At 37.8% G+C, this 20,305-nt stretch overlaps 1 protein-coding gene across 1 annotated transcript in view; it reads right to left on the reverse strand.

Moving 5' to 3' along the window:
* The window catches only part of SETDB2 (SET domain bifurcated histone lysine methyltransferase 2), a 273,867-nt gene that overhangs the window by 43,021 nt on the left and 210,541 nt on the right, over nt 1-20,305 (reverse strand). Inside the window, exons 27-29 of the mRNA XM_033949980.1 lie at nt 17,820-17,893; nt 14,199-14,230; nt 10,863-10,951 (exon numbers count right to left, since the gene is read on the reverse strand). Coding sequence (XP_033805871.1) covers nt 10,863-10,951; nt 14,199-14,230; nt 17,820-17,893 — 195 coding nt within the window. The remainder of the gene's footprint in view (nt 1-10,862; nt 10,952-14,198; nt 14,231-17,819; nt 17,894-20,305) is intronic.

Here is a 20,305-nt window from a genome sequence, read left to right on the forward strand (position 1 = left end):
CGCACGGCATTTTAGTGCACGCTATTCCGCGCATTAAGGCCCTAACTCACCTTTGTAAAAGGAGCCCTAAGTGGTCCACTGGTTTTGGTCGGCCTCTAAACCAGTCCACCACCAAAAAATAACCTGAGATCTAATTCTATAACTGCTTAAGGGGATGCTTGAATAGGGCTCTGAAATACAGGGTATTGTTGTTTCAGATCGTGCAGCATGTTGGCGACTATTTCGCCAGAGTTTGGTGCCCTTTTTGGCATTTTAATGCTGCCCTGTTACAGAATACAGCTTTTGTGGAGCAAGTTAAATTAGAATCTGGGGATTATTCAGCTTACAACTCAAAGACTGATTATGATCCCTGTGTCTGGTGGGAACCTCTAAGGCCACCATACATGGCATTATCATTATGCATTGTATTGGGAGGAAGAAAAAAAGGGAGTTAAAAGAAATGGAGGAAATCTCTCAGCTTGAATAGCAGACATGTATGCTAGGCCAGTGTTTCTCAACTCAGGCCTGGAGTACACCTTGGCCAGTCAGGTTTTCTGGATATCCACAATGAATATGCATGAAAGAAATTTGTATATAATGGCAAATCAAGTTTATGCACATTTATTGTGGATATCCTGAAAACCTGACTGGCTAGGAGGTACTCCTGGACTGGGTTGAGAAGGCATTGGGGAGGGGTTATTATGGAGCAATTAAATGTAAGTTGCCAGATTCTAGAACTTTGCAGCGCACGAAGATGGCTGGGTAGAGGATTAGCTCTGTTGTGACAGGCAAATTTTATTAAGATTTTGGCAGTTAAAATTAAAGAAAAGTGAAGGAAAAGAGAGAATTGAAGTAAGAAATGGCTTCGGGTAAAACTAGTAAAAGTAATCCGGTGAATTCAGGAGCAGGAAGTAAAAAAAGAACAAAAATTGATTCGGTATCCCCGACAGCGGTCCCTTTGCCTCAGGAAGAAATTGATAACAGTGATTTGATGAATGAACTTCAGAAAATTAAAGAAATAGTAAGTGATAACGCTAAAAATATAAAAGATGTGAAGAAGGAAATAGAGAGTCTGACAAATAGAATGCAGGCAGTTGACTTCAAAATTGAGCAGTTAGAAAAGCATGCTGAGAAATCTGAGGCAGAGATGCTGGTGTGTAAAAAAGATCACAGAGAAATAGAGGCGTTGAAAAAGGATTTTGAAGACTTATCAAATCGTGAAAGAAGGAATAATTTGCGTCTGATTGGGATACCTGAGGGGATTGAGCAGAATGATCCTATTCAATTTGTGACTAATTTTATCCCAAAGATCTTGCCATTTAAAAGTTCTTTTCCTTTGGAGATAGAAAGAGCACATCGGATACCGATGAAAAGATCAAATAGTCAGAAGGGTCCCCGTCCAATAATCTTTAAGCTGCTAAGACATCAGCAGGTGGTAGAGATTATAAAGCTGGCTAAAACAAACAAGGATCTTAAATGCCAGGATTCTAAGATCTTTATAGTACCTGACTTTGCAAAAGCTACAGCCTACAGAAGAAAACAGCTTTTGGATTTAAGACCTAAACTGAGAGCAATGGGAGCAAGATATGGATTGATATACCCTGCTATTATGAGGGTAACTTATGAGAATAAAACTTATAATTTTGAAGAAGCAGGCAAATTACAGGAATTTCTAGATCAATATAATTTGCCTATGGTTTCATGAAATTATTTAGAAAATGTAATAAATAATATACTTAGATTATTTTTGGTTTATATTTTTGAGTGAAAATTGAAAGATATTTTATAAAGAAGGAAAAAGTGGAAAAAAAATAGAAAAGGAGAAAATATTTTCTAGAAAATTGTTGCAGTTAGGTTTAAGGGGGATCAACATTTCAAACAAGATTTAAAGAAAAGAAATGAAAAATTTTAAAGAGACAATAAGAAAAGAAGAAAAGAAGATTTTGACAAGGTAAGAAGAGGGATGGAGCATATAGGAAGTGAAGAAAATATGAGGAACAATTATAAGATTTGGATGGTTTCTTAATGTGAATTTATAATTTGCATTTGAGCGTGACTGAGATAATATGAGGACACATAAATGCTGCATTGGAGAAATGTGGGAACTTAGAATATAATAAGATGAAAAATACAAAAGACTATTGATGTAAAGAGAAGAAGATGTGAAGATGGACTGATGGAAATGACTTGAGCATTATTTAGATTTACAATTTGCATCTGAAATTGACTGAGATATAAGGATGATGTTGCAAAAATACTTTATTGGAGAAAGATGAAATAGCAATCTGCAAGAAGATGGAATAAGAGACTGAAACAGCAGGATGAAGATGTACAAGTGTTACAGTTGTGCAGAATGGAGAATAGACTGTAATAGATTGAAGATGCAATGAAAATTAATGAGAGTTTTAAAAAATATGAGGTCTGCTTGGTTGAAATGTTTGATCCTTCTTTTGATGTAAGGTTAAAAAAAAAAAAAAAAAATGAATATTATAGGATGGAGTGATGTATGTTCCATTGAAGTTGTGAGAAACTTAGGTTAAAAAAAAAAAAAAATAAAATAAAATAATAATATTAATCTTGGGGGGGTATATATTGTAAGAAATGGTTTCCGAAATATTGGGTATATACTTTTATAAATATATTAGAGGTATAGGATGGAAGAATGTTTGGAAATTTGAATGAGAGGGGAAGTATATAATAAAGAATTATAGTAAATATAGGTATTTAGGGTATTGAAGAATGGATTGACTGCAGGATAATTTAGTGTTGGTTGTTTGAAAGATTAGAGAAAGAAAAATGAGTATGTTATTGCCTGTGGGGAGTTTATTTTTGCTCAGTAATATGTGCGTTTCGAAGTTTGCATTTGTGTTAGGGGAGGGGAGGGTGGGGGATGGGAATAGGGGGGATGGGGAAAGAGGGGAGGGAGGGAGACTCATATATTGGTTTAAGGAAAAAGAAAAAATGTATATTTTATGTTTGAGTGGATTATATATGTATTTTATATTTTATTTGTAAAATGGGTTTTAAAATTTTTTCTTTGAATGTAAATGGCCTTAATCACCCTATAAAAAGGAAAAAGGTATTGGAATATATTAAACAACAAAATATAGATATATGTTTCTTGCAAGAGACACATTTGTCTGGAACAGAGTCTATGAAGCTGACAGATAAGTGGATAAAACAATGTTTATTTGCACCAGCGGTAAAAAAGAAGGCAGGAGTAGCAATATTGATTAATAAAAAATGTTCAGCAACATTTAATATGGTAAAGGCAGATCCTCAAGGAAGGTGGGTACTTGTTGACATGAGCATGGGCAGTAATACAATGGCGTTACTAAATATATATGCACCTAATTCGAATCAAAGTGAATTCTTTAAATCTCTACAACAATTAGTTTTACCACTGGCTACTACTAATTTAGTGGTGGCTGGGGATTTCAATGCTGTTATAGATCCAATAATGGATAAAAAGCCTAGTAGAATTATGAAATCAATGGGATTAGAAAATTTGATACAAGCATGTAATTTGAAAGATATATGGCGTATTCTTCATTTTAATGATCGGGAATTTACATTTTGTTCACATGTTCATCAATCGTTTTCAAGAATTGATTATATATTTGTTTCAGATCAGATTGTACAGCAAGTTGTAAAAGCTGACATAGAACCAATAGTAATATCTGATCATGGTGGTGTGTGGATAGAAGTTAACTTATTAGATCAAGATAATTCCAAACCTGTATGGAGGTTTGATAATACTTTGCTTGCTGATTCTAAATTTTGCACTGAATTTCAGATAAAAATGAATGAATATTTCAGACTTAATGACCTAGAGGAAATGTCGATTGGAATATTATGGGATGCTTTCAAAGCAACTATGAGAGGACAAATTATATCATATTCTGCGTATAAAAAGAAACAGATAAGAAAGCAATTTGCAAATTTGGAAAAAGAAATTAAAAATTTGGAATTAAAATTGGTTAATAAATGGGAACAAGAGACATTTCAATTATTGTTAAAAAAAAAATGTGAATATAATGAAATTTCCTCTGGATTAGTAAGGAAAGATATTTTTGCTCAGCAAACGATGTATTATGGTAGTGCAAATAAGGCTGGAAGATTATTGGCAAATTATTTAAAAGCAAAGAAAAGAAAGGAGAAAATAAGCATAATTAAGGATGAATTAGGACATTCTCATTCTCAAATTGGAAATATATTAAAACAATTTTTAAAATATTATAAGTCACTGTATTCTTCTGAGTCTTATTTAGATAAAGAGAAAGATGGGTTGGATTTTTTGAGTTTAGTTAAAGGACCTAAGGTTCCTGATCATATAAAAGGAAGTTTAGATAAACCTATATCATTAAAAGAGTTACAAATGGCATTGAAATCCCTTAGAGTTGGGACCGCTCCAGGTGGAGATGGATTTACAGTGGAGTTTTATAAAGAATTTCAAATTTCCCTTTTACCATATTTATTAAAACTATATCAGGACCAACTGAATAAAGGTTGTATATCAGGCACTATGGCAGAATCTTTAACTATTGTTTTGCCAAAGCCAAATAAAGATCCAACATTGGTGTCAAATTACAGGCCTATATCTTTAATAAATGTAGATGGTAAAATATTAGCTAAGATTTTAGCATTAAGATTGGCTAAAGCTCTTCCGCATATAATAGGAATAAATCAAACTGGATTTGTTGCTCAAAGACACTCTTCAAATAATACTAGACTGGCATTTCAGATGTATTATTTAACAAGACAAATTAATGATCCGGCTTTTTCAGTATCACTAGATGCTGAGAAGGCTTTTGATCGTGTAGAATGGAATTTCATGTATCAAGCTATGGAATGGTTTGGTATTGGATCCGGATTTATACAAATGATTCAAGCACTGTATAGCTCCCCAACTGCTCGTTTATACATAAATAATAATTTTTCAGATGCTTTTAAATTGCAGAGGGGAGTTAGACAGGGTTGTCCATTATCTCCTTTGCTCTTTGATATAGTTCTTGAACCCTTGTTGTTAGCTATTCAACAGGCAAAGGACATAGAGGGTATTCCATGTGCTGGAGTGGAATATAAAGTATCCGCTTATGCAGATGATATATTGCTTCATTTGAGGAATCCGGAAACAACAATTCCATGTCTACTGGAGATAATAGATACATTTGGAAAATTCTCAGGATACAAAATAAATTGGAATAAATCAGAAATTTTACCTTTAAATGTGCATTGTACAAAAGGTATACTTGATTCTTTCCCTTTTATTTGGAAAGAGGATGGTATAAAATACTTAGGTATTTGGTTGAATAAAACACTTGAAGAGACAATGAGAATAAACGAAAAATTTTTATTACAAAAAGTAACAGAGTTATGTGAGCAATGGAATCCTTTACATTTGTCATGGTGGGGAAGAGTTCAAACTGTTAAAATGATGATTTTGCCTGTAGTTTGCTATCAATTGGGAATGATACCAGTGTTTTTTCAGGGGTCTTTTTATAAAAAATTAAATAGTATTCTGGTTAAATTTATTTGGCTGGGTAAAATTGCAAGAGTGGCTCTAGTGTCTTTGCAAAGACCAATTGAGGAGGGTGGGGTAAATTTTCCCAATTTTTATAGGTATCATCAGGCCTATATCATGCGCCAAGGTATGTATTGGGTCCTCCCAGAGCTTTTGGAACAATTACCAGAGTGGTTAAGGGTGGAGAGATCACTTATTTTTCCACTTAGGCTTGATCTTCTGCTTGGTATAAAAGTGCCTAGAATACGTAAAGACAATAGAGTATTAATGGATACTTGGAAAACATTAAGATTTGTAGATAAATTAACTAGTGATTCTATTTTAAAATCGAAACAGCAGACTATTTGGGTAAACTCCAAGATACAAATAGGCGGGTTTAAGATTGTCTGGAAGGATTGGATTAAAGCAGGTATAAGATCCTTAACGGAAGTAATTGATAATGGTAAGCTGCTTGATTTTTCACAATTGCAACATAAATATGGTCTGAATAAAAAACAAAGTTATAAGTGGTTGCAATTGAAGCAGGCTATTCAGGTGGGGTTCCCTGAATGGAAATCTTTAAATGATCATTACAGCTTAGAATTCTTATGTTTCCAGGCAGATTTTCTGGGACACCAGGCCGCAAAGTGGTATAAAATGATATCTAATTATTTGAATAAGAAACCAAAAAATGGATTAAGAGATATTTGGAGCATTGAGATTAAGCATCAAATTAATGCATCTCAATGGCCACGTATTTGGTCTTGGAGAATTAAAGGTACGATGTCGGCATCTATTAGGCAAACATGGTTCTTTTTGTTGCATAGAGCATTCTGGACCCCTACTAGATTACAAAAATTAGATTGCTCTAAGTCTAATAGATGCTGGCATTGTAAAATTGAAATTGGAACTTTAGACCATCTTTTATTTTATTGTCCATGTATTCAGGCATTTTGGATATCAATATGGGATCAAGTTAATATATTGATGGAAAATCATGTAGCATTATCCTACGACACAGTGATTTTTGGAATGTGTATGAGGGCCAAAAGTCAAATATCTGCAGCAAACAACAAATTATTGATGATTCTTACTGGAGTGGGAATTCAACAAATAACGACTAATTGGAAAGACTGTTCTAGATTGAATTGTAGTTTTTGGTGGAACTCAGTTTGTCATTTATATAAGATGGAAAGATTTCTTGCCGTACAGAGGGGATATTTTAAAAGGTTTAAGGAGGTGTGGAGGCCATTAATTGAATATTGTAATGATTAAGGGTTATTCTTTTTCCTTAGGGGATAATTTGTAAAAATGGGGGGGAGGGAGAGTCTAAATATGTATATGTTTGGATAAAATATTTTGTTGATAGGGGAGGGGATGGGAGGTGGGTGGAGGGAATTAAAACATGTGTAATAATATTGCTTAAGAATGTCAAGTGAGTGATGTGAATTACTTGTAATAATATTGTACACTTGTTGAAAGAAATAAAAAGGAATAAAGATGAAAAAAAAAAAAAAAAAAAAAAATGTAAGTTGCCAGCTTATGCTGATGATTTGTTCTTATATTTGTGTATGCAATCTTTGCCATCTTTGTTTGCAGTGCTTGGATAGTTTTCAGGGATTTCAGTAAGGAAATTGGAGGAGGTCGGTGGTTATGTGTTTATCTATGCATGTCCAAAGGTCTAATGTGGGAAGGGTTATTCTTTGGAGTGGGCTACCAAGTTAAAATATTTGGACCCTCAGTTGAAAGTTCACTTGAGTTTAATAGACAGTCGCTGCTTGCGCTGGTGGATGAGCTTTACCTTCGGTGGTCCCCTTTATATTTGATCAAAGAAAAAACAAGTGGGAAACTAGAGATGTTTCCAAACACAAACTTTTATTGAAAGCAGAGATTCAGTTCTGTAAATGTAAAAAAAAAAAGATTCAATGCTGAAGGCGTTTCGGTACAGAAAACTTGAGGAGTCTGTGACTACTCCGCAGGAGATTTTTCAATAAACCAATGTGGTCAGGTTTCTTAAGTTTGTTTTGAAAAAAAACCACCATGTCCTCAAGATGAGCAAAGCAACCAAACAGTTTTGCTGGTTCCAGCACCACTCAGTTTCTCACTTGTTTTTTCTTTGATCTACGTCTTCGTGGGAACATCGTGTTGCTTTGTGTGTTCCTCTTTTATATTTGACAAGGTGAGGTAGATTGGAAGCAATCAAGATGGTGCTGGCACAGAAGGTAAATTATATCTTGAGTATAGTGCCCATTCCGTTCGCAGACTCATTTTACAAGATCCTGGAGAATAAAGTTTTATGCTTTCTTTGGAAAGCCACTGCAAATTGCAAATTTTCCAAATTTTATTTAATTGTATCATTATGCCTTTATTGTAGATGCCAGTGGTGTTCTGGTTTTCCTGAGGGGGAGGGGCCAAAGTAGTTGCTGTTGGAGAGGGAGTTTGTGGAGTCATTCCCTTTATGTAGTTTGCTAGCTGAACATGTTTGGTGGTTGTGCTGCAGTTTTTGGTTTTGCAGGCAGTGCCTCAGGTGCAGAAATTTGTTGCCCTTAATTTGGGTTTTCATGATCTGTTTTTGATTGTGTTTCCATATAGTGTAATCCAGAGACTAAGGTTTAGGATAGGGCCATTCATTGGTTGGAATGGCAGGTAAGGGGGTTTGGTATGTCAGTCAATCGTTTGGGGGGAATGGCTTTATGACTTTTGAAAATTTGAGAAGTGAGTTTCATTTGGAGGTTAGGCCTTTCTTCCAATGGTTAACGCATGCTTGAGTAGGTCGAGTTGTACAAGAGGCTACTGAAAAGTTCTCAGCCCAACCAAGAAGAGAATGATGTGGAGCCATGAAACTTTATTATTCTTTATTTATCGTTTTAAAATTCTTAACAAAATCAAAACATTTTGTACAGAAAGACTGTCAGATCGAACACAAAATTATAAGAAAATCATTTACATGATGTAGAAAGAAAAAGTTCTAGTCAGACAATCTCAAGTCCTCTATAATGTGATCCAAGATTATTTATGAGTGAACTTTAGGAAATCAATTTATAATTCTATACAAAAGAAACAGTATCGCGTGCCTGGCTTGAGGAATTATTCTAATATCAAATCCAATTAGTTTTACTATTACGTTGTTGTTACTGTAGTAGTTGTTGTTCCTTCTTTTTCCAGACGTTTAAGTGTCAGAAAAGCTGTAAAAAGAAAATACCACCCAGCTGTGTAACTCCTGCTTTCATCAAAAGAAACTGCCGCCTACGATTCTGAGTTTCTCTACTAACATCTGGAAACATTTGAATTTTCAAACCCAAAAATTCTTTATTCTTGTTTCTAAAGAACATCTTCAAAATCCAATCCTTGTCCGGCAACAACGCCACAGATAGTAAAAGAGTTGCTGGTTTAACCAAATCTTTATCTGATGTTTCCAGGATTGCTGTCAAATCTTGTTGAAGGTCTTGTATTTCCTGTTTCTTATCCTCCGAGTGTTGATCCCTTTCCTTAATAGGCAAATAATATACTCGAGTGAGAGGAGGCAATGATTCCTCAGGAATATTAAGTATCTCCATAAAATATCTTTTTATCATCTCTCTCGGGTTTATAGATAGGATTTTAGGAAAATTCAACAGTCGTAGGTTACTAGTCCGATAGTTATTTTCCATAGTTTCCAATTTTCTTCTAATAATTTGATTATCTTTTATTATTGTGGATTGAACTTGTTTGATCGTTTTCACTTCGTTTTCAATTTCTCCCACTTTTTCTTTAACATTAGAAATTTCCTGTTTATTTTCCTCTATTGTCTGTTTTAGAATTTTTGTATTCTTTTCACCTTCCTTAATTTGTTTAGTTAGTGAGTTTCCCAGTTTGGAAACCAAATCCCAAATTGAATCAAGAGTCACTTCAGCTGGTTTTTCATGTTTAAAGAAAGTCTCATGTAAAGTTTGAAAAGGCTCACCTTGATTGCCTTCTGTCTGTTGGTCTGGATTTTCTCCTCCTTCTGCCCTATCTGCTGGAGGTATCTCTGGGCTTAACAAAGCCATAGAGACTTCACCTTGCTGGCTCCCCGATGTTACAGCCTCAGGGTCAGAGAGTGCTGCAGCTTCTAGCCCACTCCTTTCCCATGGGGAACTCGCACTCAGCGGTGGGGGAGGTGGATTCCTCTGGTCGGGGCTCAGCGTGGTATCCAGCCCCAGGACTTCCGGTCCGGCGTCACTCCACGTCGCAGAGTCCAGCGGGCGATTCCCCGACACCACTGACTCCCTCTGGATACGCTGAAGAAAATGCTCAATCGAAGCAAGAGGGGGGTGCTCAAGACGCCGCGAGGCAGCAGCAGCGCTCTTCCCCCGTCTCTTCAGCATCGCGACCAACGAAAATCTAGTCGCTGCTGTATTGAAAGGCGGATATGCCCTCAGCGTCTCACCAGACACCGGTACGAATCGCCATCTTGGATCGGAGCCATGAAACTTACAAAGTTATTCCACACTTTTCTTGACACTTTTCATTTCAATGATATGAAACGAAAACAGCGGAAGTAAAGAGGAGTTACAGGCCAGTTAGTCTGACCTCGGTAGTGAGTAAACTAATGGAAATGCTTCTTAAGCGGAGGATAGTGAGATTTCTAGAATCAAATGGACTGCAGGACCCAAGGTAGCATAGTTTTATGAGAGGCAAGTCTTGTCAGATGAATCTGATTGATTTCTTTGACTGGGTGACCAAACAGTTGGACAAGGGAAAAGTGCTAGATGTAGTGCACTTAGACTTTAGCAAAGCTTTTGAACGGTGCTGCATAGGCGATTGATAAATAAAGTGAATACATGCAGTATGGGCCCTAAAGTGACAAACTGGATTAAAAGCTGGTTAAGTGGAAGGAGACAAAGATAAATGGAGTTTGCTTGAATATATATATATATATATATGTGTGTGTGTGTGTTTATTAAAATCTTGATATACTACCTATACAGCCAAAAAGGATCAAAGCGGTTTACATCACAACTCAATCGTGTGTATGAAAAAACATTTTTATACTCATCTATAAATTCTTCATATATACAACTTCAAAATCTCTTTAAGAAAACCATTTGTGGAACCCCAAAAAGTTGATATTGAATGATGGACTTATGAAGAAATTGGTGTACATAAAGTCAGTCGGACAAAATTGAATCCATTGATGTTAACCACTGAGGTCCATGCACTATTTATAAATAATTATAAAATTTCAAGTGAGAGGAGGATTATATATTTATAAGCAACATTATCCTGTTTATATTCTCTATTCAATCTGGCAAGAGAGTGTGCTGTTTAGTATAATTATATGTGCTGCACAGCAATTTATTTGGGTGTTTTTTAAGTAACATTTTTGTTTAAATTAGAAAGGATAAAGAACCAAACTTACCCTCATCTCTGAACTCTAGATTTCGAGAATATAAATGTGATATACATTTTTCAGCAGATGCAGAATTGCTGTGCTTTGTTTTTTGTTTCCTATGACAAAGAGAGAATCCAGGATTGATATTCCTGTCTTTTCTTGAAACAAGTCAGATATTGAAATTGACAGGAACTGCCCAAGTTACACTGCAGCCACAGTGACAAACAAAAACACTCATATGGGGCTTGAAAAAAGCTTATATAATATGTAAAGATGGTCCAGGTATACAAAAAGAACCTTCACTGAATTTTCTTTCTCTTTTTCCTGCTGTGTTTGTAGAATAAGCGCTCATCAAATACGACATCAGGAAAAACCCAAGTACAAAACACACACCTTAAAAGGAATATTTATACAGTCAAACCTCGGTTTGCGAGTAACCCGGTTTACGAGTGTTTTGCAAGATGAGCAAAACATTCTCGCAAAACGTATCTCGCAAACCGAGTGTTGATTCGATTTGCGAGCACCCCCCGATAACTGGCATCGCTCCCCCCCTGCTCGCAAAGGGCCCCCTCCCACTCGAATCGGCACCTCCCCGCGAGAACAGGAACCCCCCGCCCGACCAACTTTAATTTACCCCCCCTTTGGCACCGGCACGCAGCCCACAAGTGCTGAGATTCTCGGCGAGAGGGAGAATTAGAAGGGCTTGAGCATGCGCAGATGCATGCTCAAAGCCGGCAGAGACTGGGAAGAAGAAGATCTTCAAGCGGCACCGGCACTTGTGAGCTGCGTGCCGGTGCCAAAGGGGGGGGGTGAGTTAAAGTTGGTCGGGCGGGGGGGTTCCTGTTCTCGCGGGGGGGGGGGGGTGCCAATTCGAGCGGGGGGGGGGGCCTTTGCGAGCGGGGGAGAGTGGTTCTCGTGCCGGTGCCAGACGTGGGGGGGGGGTGAGTTAAAGTTGGTCGGGTGGGGGGTGCCTGTTCTCACGGGGGGTGCTGGATCACGCGGGGGGGGGACTTTGCGAGCGGGGGGGGGGGGAGCTGTGCCATGGCCTCGGGAGGGGGGGTGGGGGGGAACGTATCAAAGTGAGTTTCCATTATTTCCTATGGGGAAACTCGCTTTGATAAACGAGCATTTTGGATTACGAGCATGCTCCTGGAACGGATTATGCTCGTAATCCAAGGTACCACTGTATAACTAGAGGGCAATATTCGAAAGCACTTTTGTGTTCAGTGCTGGCACTGAATGCATAAGCACTTTTTTTTTTTTTTAGACAGGGCTGCCATATGGATAATTCTAGCCAGAAATTTAACTCACACGCAGAATTACGAGGGAGCTTCAAAAAGTAAACGCTATTTATTTTTGTAAACGCTATTTATTGAACATTTTAAAATCAAATGACATCACTACCTGCAAGATGAGCTGGCTTGCCTGACTGACTAAACACATGAAATTCTATGACACGCCCAATTACCACTTCTCCCGCCCCAACCATTTTCCCTGAAAATGCGGAAACTTTTTAAAGAACTCTCGTATATTCTCAAAAAGAGGGTGGCATCTGGGGTGCTCTGGGGCTAGCGCCAGCAACTGCTGAACATGTGAAGAACAATTCCATAAAGCACACCTAAATTTAGGTGCCAATTGCACACAATAAATTATAGAATAGGTGCACTTACACACATAAACATTGTTAATTGGCAATAAAGCACATCTGTGCTAGGTGCTGTTCTATAAAATTGGAATGCTAGTCCCATGGCACGTAACAGCAAATGGGCTTTACCACTGGGCGCAGCATAGGCATGTCATGGATGTTCCAGAAGAGTATCAGATGAATGGATTGCAAGGCATATTTAGGCGCACCAGCTTATTACATTATATTAATAACTTTTATTCCGCCATTACCTTGCGGTTCACGGCGGATTACATAAGAGGTTACAGAGTTGAACGGGTTACTTTGGTGCTTCCTGCGATGTTTGACATTCACCTGGCAAAAGCTGGTGCGCCTAAGTTACAGCAGGCCAAATCAGCTTTGCGATACTATTCTATTAACTGGTTAGGCGCCCTTAACACCGTGATAGAATTGGCACGGTCATGCTTTCATTTTTATTTATTTATTTTTTTTATTAGGTGTTTTTTATATACCGCCTATCAAGGTTATCTAAGCGGTTTTACAATCAGGTACTCAAGCATTTTCCCTATCTGTCCCGGTGGGCTCACAATCTATCTAACGTACCTGGGGCTATGGAGGACTGAGTGACTTGCCCAGGGTCACAAGGAGCAGCGCAGGGTTTGAACCCACAACCCCAGGGTGCTGAGGCTGTAGATCCAACCACCGTGCCACACATTCCTCACTTAGGTGCCACATTATAGAACGGCCCCTATAGGCTATATGCAGGGCTTCTATCCTCAAGAATTTGTTAATTGTAAATTTAGGTGCTTATCTAGCTAATTTGGGGTTTTATGAGGGTATAAAAACATCTGTATTTATCAATGTTTTCATGCCACAAGTGCTATTGTTGGGTACATACATACTTTTGCATCACTTAGTGCAGAAAAGGCACAAAAACTGAATGAAGGATGCAAGACAAATCAGAGGAGAGTATACAGAATACTTAACACTTATTTATTTTGTTCCTTCCTCCTCCCAGCCGGCTCGGACTATTGCTTCTCTGCTACCTATCAAGCAACCATGGGTTCCTGATGAAGGAATTTTGAATTTCCGAAACCGGGCTTGGTTGAACCCGTTTCCAGGGGTGTCTGGATGATTGTGTCACCTCCCTGTTCAGCTACATCTACAGACATATTTGTTCAGCTAAGTGTAGGGTTTTTGGGGAGTTGGCTGGGGGGTTCTCAGAGTGGTTTCTGATGGTTGATTTCACCTGTTTGAATATTAGTTCTCACTGTGGCTTTTTCACTATTTTGTTTAGCACACGTGAGGTATCCCATGATGGTGTGCAGGCATAGGTTTGTTCACCTTTGCCATGTTGTGTAAGCGCCGGAGATTTTCTCCCTTAGCTGGCCTCTCACGCTGAGGATACCCCTTTCCTTATTAACAAAATTTAATATTAATAATTCACGTTTTGTGTTGGTTCATCCAGGTTCACCAACCATTGGTTAACCACTCTCAGAACTCTTGACTTTTCTGCCTCTTTTGTCTGTGTCTTTTGAAGTTCCGTCGGGCAGTTCATTTGTTGGATTTTACAGTTTCTCTTCTAATTATACATCCAACTGTGCCAGATCAAAAGCAGGCAAAAAGTTGAAATGTTTATTCTGGACATATATTCAAATGTGCTTCTTAGAAACTTATTCTGCAGTGAAATGGATATATCCCACTGAATACTTTATATTTTATACTGAAAATAAACCTACCTTTTGGTTCCAGGAGCTCCCTTGTCATTTTCCTGTTGAAATCAATTGAACAATTAACTTATTTTACATTTCATTCTTTAGTTTAAAAGAAAGCATATAAAGGCAGAACAAAGCTGAGGTCAGGACTTTTATTTAGATTAGGCACAGATTCTGTTTTCCCTTCATAAATATAGCATGCATCAAGGGCAGCCTGTTATTTAGGTGACATTAAGGAAGTTTCCGGAGGGTATCACACATAATCAACCAGGGCCAGCCCTCTGGCATGCCTATAGCAGTGATTTTCAACCCAGTCCTCAGAAGCCACCTATCCACTTGGGTTTTCAGGCTATCCACAATGAGAGAGTGTGCTGATTGCACTGCCTTCATTCTGTGCAAACCTTATATCCTGAAACAAATAGACCTGACAGTCTGTCCCCATGGACCAGATGGAGAACCACCTCTTTCTGGCAGAGGGGATAGGCTTGAGCAAGCTATGTTATCCTATTGCTGTTTTCGGAAATTAATTAAGACCACTTTATTCATTAAGTTTATTACTTAATGAGAATTTTAAGAACATAAGCAGTGCCTCCGCCGGGTCAGACCATAGGTCCATCCTGCCCAGCAGTCCGCTCTCGCGGCGGCCCAAACAGGTCACGACCTGTCTGAATAACCAGAAGGGGCCCCCTTGCCACCTTGGTTTCCCATTGAAGTCCTATCTTCCCATCGAAGTCCTAATCCTCCGGTCTTGCACATTCACGACTTGGTTGGGTTTCCATACTTATTACCTGATTAGTTTTCTATACTTGTATTACATCCCAGCACCTCTCTCAGTATCCCACGATCCCTTTATCCCTCAGGAATCCGTCCAATCCCTGTTTGAATCCCTGTACTGTACTCTGCCTGATCACTTCCTCCAGTAGCGCATTCCAAGTGTCCACGACCCTTTGGGTGAAAAAAAAACTTCCTTGCATTTGTTTTGAACCTATCTCCCTTCAGTTTCTCCGAATGCCCCCTCGTACCTGTTGTCCCCTTCAGTCCGAAGAATCTGTCCCTATCCACCCTCTCTATGCCCCTCATGATCATGAATTTTATTATTGAAATTCTATTTTACAAATATTTGTATTTTTTATTGTATTATTGTATTTCGCTGATTGTCCAGCTCTTTTTAGTGTAAACCGCCTAGAACTTTTGGTTATGGTGGTATAAAAGATTAAAGTTATTATTATTATTTTGACAGGCACTCAATGAAGAGAAGCAACCCAGGTGCCAGAAAAGAAGGTGAAGTCTCAGAACCAGCACTCAGCCAATAAAAAAACCCACGTGGTAACTGAAGCAGCCCTCTGGAGAGGAAGAGATAAAAGTGTAAAATGTGTAGAAGAAATAGTTAATCAGCAATTTTACTCTTCAGGCAGACTTAAGCTCTGTAGTGGTTTATGATTTAAGTCAAGTCATAAGGATATGATAAAAGTAAATTTTTAGTTTAATTTATTTAATAAGTTCTTTTTTATACTGATTAAGGTTCTAGGTGGCAAACAAAACAGAAACAATTATGTTATCCAGAATAAAACTACTACCACAGGGGAATGTGTGGCAAGTGGTTGGCGCTACAGCCTTAGCACCCTGAGGTTGGGGGTTCAAATCCCTTGCTACTCCTTGTGACCCCGGGCAAGTCACTTAATCCCCTCATTGCCCCAGGTACACTAGGTAGAGTTTGAACCCACCGGGACAGATAGGAAAATATGGTGTTGTTCCAGCTAGGGGATCTTACTTCATGATATCCAGGTCCCTTGGTCTAGAATTTGGTGGAGCTGTGGGCTTGTGTTTTTATTTAGTAACGACGTTTTCAGGAGCCATGTATATACTTGGTGCCATTGAGATTTTACTGGTGAGAAGACTTGAAGCGGTCCAGAGAAAGGCAATGAAAATGGTATGGGGTTTGAGCCAAAAGAAGTACAAGAGACTGGAAGACCTAAACATGTATATTCTAAAGGAGAGGGACTGTGGAGATATGATACAGACATTTAAATACTTGAAAGGTATTAATATAAAACCAAATCTTTTCCAGAGAAGGGAAAATGGTAAAACTAGAGGGCATAACTTGAAGTTGCAGGGAGGAAGACTTAGGAGTAATGTAAGGAAGTTCTTTTTCACAAAGAGGGTGGTGGATGCCTACAATGTCCTCCCGAGGAAGGTGGTAGAGAGGAAAACGGTGATGGAATTCAAAAAAGTGTGGGATAAACACAGAGAATCTCTAAGAAAACAAATACTATAAATTAAAGAACTAAGGTCGGTATTGGACAGACTTGTACGGTTTCTGTCCCATATATAGTGATTCAGTGTAGGATAGGCTGGGGAGGGCATCAATGGAAACTCCACTAACTTGGAACATGAAGACGTTACTGGCCAGACTTTATGATAGATATTCTACAAACAACAGGATGGTTGGATAGGATGGAGTGAGCTTAGATGGCAACTTCAGCAGTTAGAACCTAGGACAAGACCAGGTGGACTTTAGTCTATGGCCCAGAAATATCAAAGAAGAGAGAAGTTAATTTAATCATGTATTTTTAATGAGAATAACTAGTGGCCAGACTGGATGGACCGTTCAGATCTTTATCTGCCATCATTTATTATGTTACCTTTAGATAAAACCAAGGTTTGCTTTGGATTCAACAGGAGTGCCAGGAACAAAGTGATCATCACTTTAGGGACCAGGAAACACACTCCTGATTGTGTGGCTCCCCTGATTATGTATGTATGAGAATATATCTGCATTTATGCTACTAAACAAAGCTAAGCCAATCTTTTCATTACTTCTATAAATCAGTGTATTATCTTTCTTCTAAAGTGTGTCAGCCTTACATTGATAACTGTCAGCATTTTCTATTGGCCTAACCAATGTCAGCAAAGGCCTATGGGAGATTATATCAAACAGATCTGATCCTGGGGGATGTCAGTGCGGATAGACTATTCTGCCTTAGAATGCCCTAAATTATTTATAAATTATCAATGCTTAAGAATAACAAAAGACCTTGGCACAGCCCTGAAGTTCAACAGATGTTCTAAGGTCCAGTGCTTAAGATAAAGAATAGCCCCAGCTGCACAGATAGTTAGGGGCAAATTCTATAAAAGACACCTAAAGTTAGGCATCCATAATTTAGACATCCATGTCTAATACCAGCTGTAGCAAGATATGTATTTCACCTCAGAGCAAATTATGAATATGCATGGTATGCAAATATTTCTCATGAATATACATTGTACATATCTTGAAAACATGACTGAGCTGAGAAACACTGAGCTATTTTAACCACTAACTGCGCCTCCCTTCTCTACTTACTGTTCATGAGGGGACCTGGCCAGTCAGTGGGGGGAATTGGAGTTTTCTTGAAAAAATTAACAGCTATGCTTTTTATATTATTTTTATTTTCAAAATACTGTACTGTAGAGAAAATGCAAACTGAAAAAATGTTCATTTTAAATTTCATACAGATTATTTTTTACATAAATAAGTGAATAGCTAAACAAAGTGGGCATGACTGCTTTCTGGTAACAAATATTTAATCCTGGGTTGAAATAGGGCAGGTCGCTTATCTATGGAACCTGATAAGATCCAAAGCAGTAGGATTTATTTCTGATTACCTGTGGGATCACTGTGGAAATGGCTGCGTCGAGAGTCTCCTGTGAATCCTTTCCATCAGCTGCAGCAGGTATTTCTGAAGCATAAGCAAGAGGAACTCACAAAACTACTCTTTTGAAAGTACTTGCTCAGAATGCTGCTGCATGCATTATTGCGTACGTTTTAAGATCTGAGCATATTACCCCAATCCTGGGAGAATTACATTGGCTACCTATTAGTGTGCACATTGAATTTAAGGTTCTCTGTGTAATTTTTAGACTGCTGAATGATGACTGTCCTATGACTTTGCAATTATTGTTACATTTTTATCAGCCAACACAGAACCTAATGGCTATGGATAAATTGTGTTTGGATGTGCCTCCTTTGAGTGCAGTGAGTTTATCTGGGCATCGTCAAACTTTGTTATCAGTACAGGGGCTAATCTGTTGGAACACGTTACCTTTGGAATTAAGGCAGGCTTCCAGGGTGTTACAGTTCAGGAATAGGCTAAAAACTGTATTGTTTGCACAAATTTTTGCAACATGAGTCAGTGCATTTAGGTATTCATTTGTTTGGTGTCTGTTGAAGATCTGATACTCAAGGCTCCTCGTGCAGTTTAGTGAGTTGAACTCCTATTTTAATGTTGCTATTAGTTTTAGTGAATGATATTTTTAATGCTTTTTTGTTATGTTGTATTGATCTGTCTGATTGTATGTTTTTATGTTTATTGTTGTGACTTTATTATGTGTGTTATGATGTTATCTGCATAGGATATGTGGACTATAAAGTTTTAAATAAGTAAATAAATAATTTGGTATACAATACAATCTTTATTTGTATGCCGCCAATACCTCCATGAAGTTCACAGCTTAATGTGCATTCAGTGCATAACTTCCCCCTCTTTTACTAACACGTAGCATAGGTTTTAGCGCCGGCAACTGCTCTGACGTTCATGCGCTAAAACCCGCGCTATGCGTTAGGTAAAAGAGGAGGTTCATGCAGTTCAGTAAGCTATCAATTGATGAAAGATATTAAACTGCTACAAAAAACCACATACACATTAAAAACCAAGAATGAATAAATATAAGAAAAATGTTAAGAGTATGAAAAAATTAGATACTTCTGGTTAGAGCTTGGAACACACCTAGTCAATGAGGTTTTCAGGCTATCTGCAATGACTACAGATAAATCTGCATGCTCTGCCCACTGCTTAAATAATGCAAAATCTGAAAAGTGAGTAAAAAGTGGTGCTCATAACTCAGGGGCCCTTTTACTAAGCTGTGATAGGCGCTAACCTGGGCCTAACGGAACAAAACACGGGACATGCTAGTGTCATGAAATAATTTGAATTGGAAAACTTCACATCTTCTTAATATCTCTATTTGGTGGAGCAGAAAAATTGGGAACAATTACAACATTTCACAAATATTGGTCCCTTTTATTTTCTTTTTGTGATCCTTCTTAGTCGCAATCCTTTTGAGAAAATGGTATCGTGGTATAGTTAGTTTCTTCCCCCTCCCCTTTTTTTTAATGCATTGTGCTTCCAAATTTTGTATTTTGTAGTATTTAATGTAACAATTTGCTTTCTTATGCTCTTTATATACTTAGTTCACATTCCAACTTCGTTTCCCCCCCAGTGAGAGGTTGCAAACTGAAAAAACACCATGAATTCCTTCTCTCACACCAAGCAGCATCATGGGGTAAAGACCTAGAACAATTACTTTCGCCCTCTACTTATGAGGTATTTAGGAAACGTATAAAAACACACCTGTTCCTAAAACATCTTGACAACTGATCCACTTATCTCTTTCCTTTCAATAGCGACCTACTGTCCTTTTGATCACTTTTCTCCTCAACAATGAATTTCCTGTCTAATTACTTCTCTTTCTTCTTCCCCTCTTGAAGTCAGTCAATTTGTACCTTTGCTTAATCTTCTGTAAACCGCATAGAACTTCACGGTATTGTGGTATATAAGCTGTTATTATTATTATTATTGTTGAGCATCTATTGTTTTTCTAATTATATTCTCTAATAAAATAAATAAAATATCTTGGGGAAAAGAAGAGAACGTGCTAACCACATTGTAGATAATGTTTTGTATTTTTTGAGGGGTCATGTTGCATCTACATTACTGTACGGATAACGCAGGAGCCCCTACTGCCTACAAAATAGGTGTCTGTAAGTGCCTCCATAGTAATTTTTTTTAAAAGGCTGCTTGTTAATGGCAACATTAGAACATGGATAATCCAATCCGAAAAAAGGAAAATCTTCAGTTTGTTAAAAAAAAACAAAGAACAAACTCACAAAGAACAAACTTATAAAGAAGAATCTAATAAGTTTCACTGGAAGACCTCAAACACCCAAGGCACTATTTCAATATTTTTTCAGGCCCTTACAGGGGTGACGTGTTCATCATCAGTCTTTTTTTAAGGTAAATACAAAAATTGATATTAATTCTTAACGGCAGGCTCGAAATTATTGGTGTGTTTGTAATTTGTAAAAGAAGAGC

Source organism: Geotrypetes seraphini, chromosome 6 (genome assembly GCF_902459505.1).
Source record: "Geotrypetes seraphini chromosome 6, aGeoSer1.1, whole genome shotgun sequence".
Classification (NCBI taxonomy): domain Eukaryota; kingdom Metazoa; phylum Chordata; class Amphibia; order Gymnophiona; family Dermophiidae; genus Geotrypetes; species Geotrypetes seraphini.